We start from the raw sequence: 5381 nt of genomic DNA on the forward strand, positions 1-5381 counted from the left end.
TCCCCATAGCGTTAGTGGCGGCGGCTATGCAAGTCCTTTAACTGGTGAGTTGGCCCGCATTGTCGCTAATGGCAACCAGCGTGCTTATCAAGGATATTACGCGGCAAATAATAGCAACCTATTGACACAATCACACGGCCGTCAACAGCAACAGCAGCATTGTAGTGGTAATAATAATAACAATTATAACGCTGGAGTACAAGCCGCCAAAAAGTCGCCAACGTATGGCTCCAGTTCAGCTTCGTCGTGTTCTTCGTCATCAACGTCCTCCATATCGTCTAATTGTTCGAATACATCACACCGCCAAGAACATCCAAGTCAGCAACAACCACAGCTGATCAAAACTTCCAATTTGAATTTAGCCATTGAAACGTTAGCTGCAAAATCAAGTCACTACCAAACGGGTGGTGGATACCCACGACAGCCATACCAACGTGGGCAACAAAATCATAATAGCCATCATCATCATCATCATCGACACCACAATCACCATCACCATCACCATCAACATCACCATCAACATCCACATCAACCGCAATATCAACGTCAACAGCAGCAACCTCATCAACATCATCAACACCAACAACATCAACATCATCCTCAACCACTTCCGTTGCTACCCAATAATCCCACACAGCCCCAACACCAGAATTTTTATAACCTTACTTATGTAAGTACAGATGGGCATTGCAGCAGTTCTCTCAACCTCGCAAGCGGTACTTCAAGGATATGTAGTCCCGGATCGTCTTCCATGTCAGTAACTTCTTCGTCGGCGTCAAATCATAATTCAAAGTTGCTCGATAATAATAATGGTACAGGAGCAACTTTAATGCTAAGTTTCAATTCCGCAAACACTAACAATTACGCACAACGTTATCATCAGAGAGGACAATCACATCAGCAACCGCATTACCAGAATCAACAACCAAACTTCATCAACAAGAAGTTGTTGACACCACTGAACTTAATGTCTCCTGCGCAATCTCCCTCTGCTACCAACACTGTGTGCTATGCTCAACTTGATGAGGCTGTAACGGCGACGAAAGCATCGATATCTTCGTCATTGTCATCGAACGATGTTGGAACTTCCACGCAAACACATTCAACCAAATCAGTGAACACTGGGATTGGCAATGACTATGACTCTGATACCTCATCCACCCAATCCTCCGCTGTTTCTTGTCAGGGCCCTCAAGTTAAATATCAACCCTTGAAATCTTTGTCGTTATCGTCATCTTCGAGTTCTTCAGCGGCATCTTCTATTTCTTTGTCTACGCCAACGACCATAGACTGCAGTCAGACCAGCACTCCAGCACCATCAGCCACGCCGCTTCTTAGTCCTCTAGATTATAACGCATACAATTCTGTCATTCAAAACATTCCGCCTTCAACTACGATTCATCACAATCTACAACAGCGCTATCAAGCCCAACATCAACAACATATGTTAGCTTACAACCGGAATGTTCCTACTGCAGCTTCCAATCAGCTGAGTGCGCAGCAATTGTATCGTAATGGTGTTATTTCATTATTAAATCTGCAGACACAAAACAATGGCAGTACAAACTCTGGAGGCCATGGAATCGGTCAAGAAGATGATTACTTGCAAGCTCTACAACACCAACCACATCAAACGCATCATTTTTACTTCAGTGCAAACTCTCCCAGTACCGCATGTGATCAGCCAACGTTAGGGGTGACGTCAGCTTTAACAGCAAACCTTTCAAACTGCTCAGCAAGCAGTAGTAGTGGTTATTGGAGTCCTACACAGCACGCAAACTTACTCTACAATCAAACAACAAATGTTTCAGTCTCACCGCGCTTAAACGACCTAGATGAATTACAGCAATCATTGCCAACAAACCATGTGATGTCAAGCTTATGCTCGGCTGTAGGTGGTGGGCTCTGCATGAACAATTCAAATTCTAACGTTCATCCCAAAAGAGGAAGGTAAGTAAAAACATAATTTTAAAAAATTAAGAGATCTGTGGAATAAACCGAAATCTATTACAAAGCTCTGCACAGATTTTGTCACAACAACAGCAACAACGTGTTATCGTTCAACAACAACAGCAATCGTCTACTTCACTGCCGAGCAATTCTAATCCCAATATCACTTCTCTTAACGCGGGAGTACGTACGCGCTCCGGTGGCCGTAACCAACAAATACAAACATCTGTCATTACAAATGCTGGAAGTGGTTCACAGCAATCGCCGCCGCCGCCTTCTTTGCAAACTCATCTACTTACTCATCAACCAGCATCTTTACAAACTGTTCCGCAACCATCCCACAATTTGATTTATAACAATCCGCCTACTCATATGCGTGCATTGGCGGGCATAACTGCAAATCCATCTGTACATGATTTTTTTACACATACACCGCCGGATCGGTTTTTAGCTCGGGCACATCTTATTGAAGCTAAAGAAGCACCGCCATCTCTGCTTAGTAATACAAAGTGGGATAACCTATCGCAAGGTATTTGGAAAAAATTTATCAGTTCACAACAAACTAAGGAGACGTTTAAACAGAAAATGAAACTATGGCGCTACTTGTATCTGTTCATCAAGGTTAACGAAATAATACTTATGGCAAAATATGAAAATGTACTAAAGTTTTAATTTTCTTATAGAATGCCTATCCACGTTATGGCTTATATTTAGTAGGATCAACAATATCTGGTTTTGGATCTGATAGTTCCGACGTTGATATGTGCTTAGTATCACGTAGTGCGTCCAGTATTGATCCCCGGATGGAATCTTTGTTTAATTTAACTGTATTACGTGATTGTCTGAGCAAATCAGGTTAGTGTTGCTCTTTGACATTAGATTTAGTATATCCGTCAATTTGTCAGCTTTTCAATTTTTAAAATTTAGTATAAGGAAGCCAATATCTTTAGATACTATATATTGATTTTTAATAATATAATGCAGCGAATATATATATCTACGCTTTTTTTCTGGGATACGCCCACTTTTGCTATTTCGATGCAAAAGTGATTTATATCTACTTTTACGAACTCCCGTCAATTTGACGGGTACACTTTATGAATCGTCACAGTGTCGCAACAATGAAAAGAGGAAGCTGAAATTTAGCGCAAACATTTCTTGATCGGTTAAGAATATGAGCTAAAAAAATGGGTGCCATATGTTTACATACATGTCCACAATGCAGAAGGAACTAAACGTGCGCGGGAAACACAGACGATTTTTTCAAATTTACGTCTATAACTTTCGGTACCGTGAAGAATTGCTACACAAAGGTTCGCCACAACCGACTGCATATTCGATGCAAAAATGGTCGTAATTAGTTCGCTAATACGTCCACAATTAACGCCAAATCGCTCCCATTTTTTGACATCGTGTTCTTAATCGATCAACAAATTTTTGTGCAAAATTGGAGCTTCTTATCTTCACTTTCGCAACAATGACGATAGACAAAATTTATTCATCAAACTGGCAGGTTTTCGTAAACTAATTAGAAACGGGCGTAAAGTAAATGGCCAAAAATGAAATCAGGGTAAAAACATAACAAATCTTTACACGAATTTGCTATATTTTGACGAGACTAAGATAACATAATCATCATATTTTTATGTAAGTAAAAAAAAAAAATAAAAAAATACCGACCCATACGTTTATATTTTAAAATAAATAATAATAAGACAAATGCCAGGTTAAATTCCGTATGGGTTATTAAGATTAAAAACCAAGCAACTTCGGGAATGTAAAATACAAAAAAATTCTGAACCCCAATGGCAACTTTGCTTATAAAGTTAAGAATGCGTGGCAAGCCTTTGAAAAAATGTTCGAAAATCTTCTAGAATTTAGAAAAATTTAGAATAATTTAGAAAAATCCAACATTTTAGGTGAATTTGAAAATTTCAATTTAATTGAAGCCAAAGTGCCTATATTACGATTTCGAGATCGCATTCATCAGCTAGAAGTGGATTTAAATTTCAACAATTGTGTTGGGATTAAAAACACGCATTTACTTTATTGCTATTCACAATGTAAGTTAAAATACACATAGTGCATTCGTATATCTTCATTAACCTTAGTTGTTGCCGTTTCAGTGGACTGGCGTCTGCGTCCACTGGTGCTGGTTATAAAATTATGGGCACAATATCACAACATTAATAATGCAAAAAATATGACGATTTCCAGTTACTCGTTGGTGTTGATGGTAATACATTTTCTGCAATATGCTGTTAGTCCGCCCGTTTTGCCGTGCTTACATGATATATATCCAGACAAATTTACACTTGTAAGTATTTTCATCGATGCATATAACTTACATATATTTATTTTTTCTTGTAATGTCTATCCTCATACAAATAGTTGCGTTCCAATGATTTCGGTTATGTGGATATGAATGAGACTATAGGACCCTATGAAAGTAAGAATACCCAGACTTTAGGAGAATTGTTTTTATACTTTCTAGAGTATTATAGTTGTTTTGAGTAAGTGGTTCAAATTTTTATGTTCTGCTAATTAGGAATAACTATTTTTTATCTATATAATTCCAGTTATTCTCAATTTGCAATATCTGTACGTACAGGTGGCTTGTTACCTATAAATGTCTGTCGCACAGCAAAATCTTTAAAAAATGATATTCATCAGTGGAAGGCATTGTGTATTGAAGGTAGGTTACCATAATTTTTTATGAAATTGTTTGAAAACGATATTTTGTATGTATTTTTGTAATTATTATTAATAGAACCGTTCGATCTAACGAATACAGCACGTTCTGTATATGATTTTGAAACATTCGAACGTGTGAAGGCCGTGTTCGTGGCTTCGTGGCGTTTGCTACAAGAAACGTTAGAGTTGAATTCCGTATTTTCAACAGTTATTATACCTTCAGTGCTCCCCATTAATAAAGAAGGTTATGAGCAGTATATACCTACAAAATCTGTGTTAAAAGAATTAACATTAGCTGCTATGTCTACAAATGCCGCTACAATGACACACGACAATTGTCCTTGTAGCCAGGGCGGCATGTCGTCGGAGTGTTTAAGTTCAATGCATCATAATTGTGTCTTGAAAAATAATAATACGGCGGCAAGTGAAATTCAAAAAAAAGGCTTATCGAATTATGGTAGCGCTCAGAAACAAATCAATAGCTCCACCAATAATAACAACGCAAACACCAATGCTAATGCCGCCAACAGCACAACTTCAAACTTAACTACTTTGATTTCCTGAGTAACAGTGTTTTGTAAGGAAACTACTATGTATGGCAGCTGTTTTATATTCACAAACTCGACATCAATAATGCGGTCACCTTGTGTATGTAAGTTAAAAAAACTAAAACAACTACATGTAAAAAAGCATTTTCGTTCTTTTTTTTTTATATTTCCCATTTACAAAGTAATAAT

General features: G+C 37.9%; 1 protein-coding gene across 1 annotated transcript; it reads left to right on the top strand.

Moving 5' to 3' along the window:
- Window positions 1-4: 4 nt before the first annotated feature.
- Window positions 5-5290, top strand: LOC119643077 (poly(A) RNA polymerase gld-2 homolog B-like; the record flags this gene model as incomplete). Its single annotated transcript, XM_038042426.1, has 8 exons — window positions 5-1950; window positions 2016-2571; window positions 2634-2805; window positions 3870-4013; window positions 4077-4267; window positions 4342-4463; window positions 4530-4645; window positions 4721-5290. Coding segments are annotated over 8 exons (3735 nt in total), but the record flags the coding sequence as incomplete, so codon positions are not given.
- Window positions 5291-5381: the final 91 nt, after the last annotated feature.

Source organism: Glossina fuscipes, unplaced genomic scaffold (genome assembly GCF_014805625.2).
Source record: "Glossina fuscipes isolate IAEA_lab_2018 unplaced genomic scaffold, Yale_Gfus_2 52872, whole genome shotgun sequence".
Taxonomy (NCBI): domain Eukaryota; kingdom Metazoa; phylum Arthropoda; class Insecta; order Diptera; family Glossinidae; genus Glossina; species Glossina fuscipes.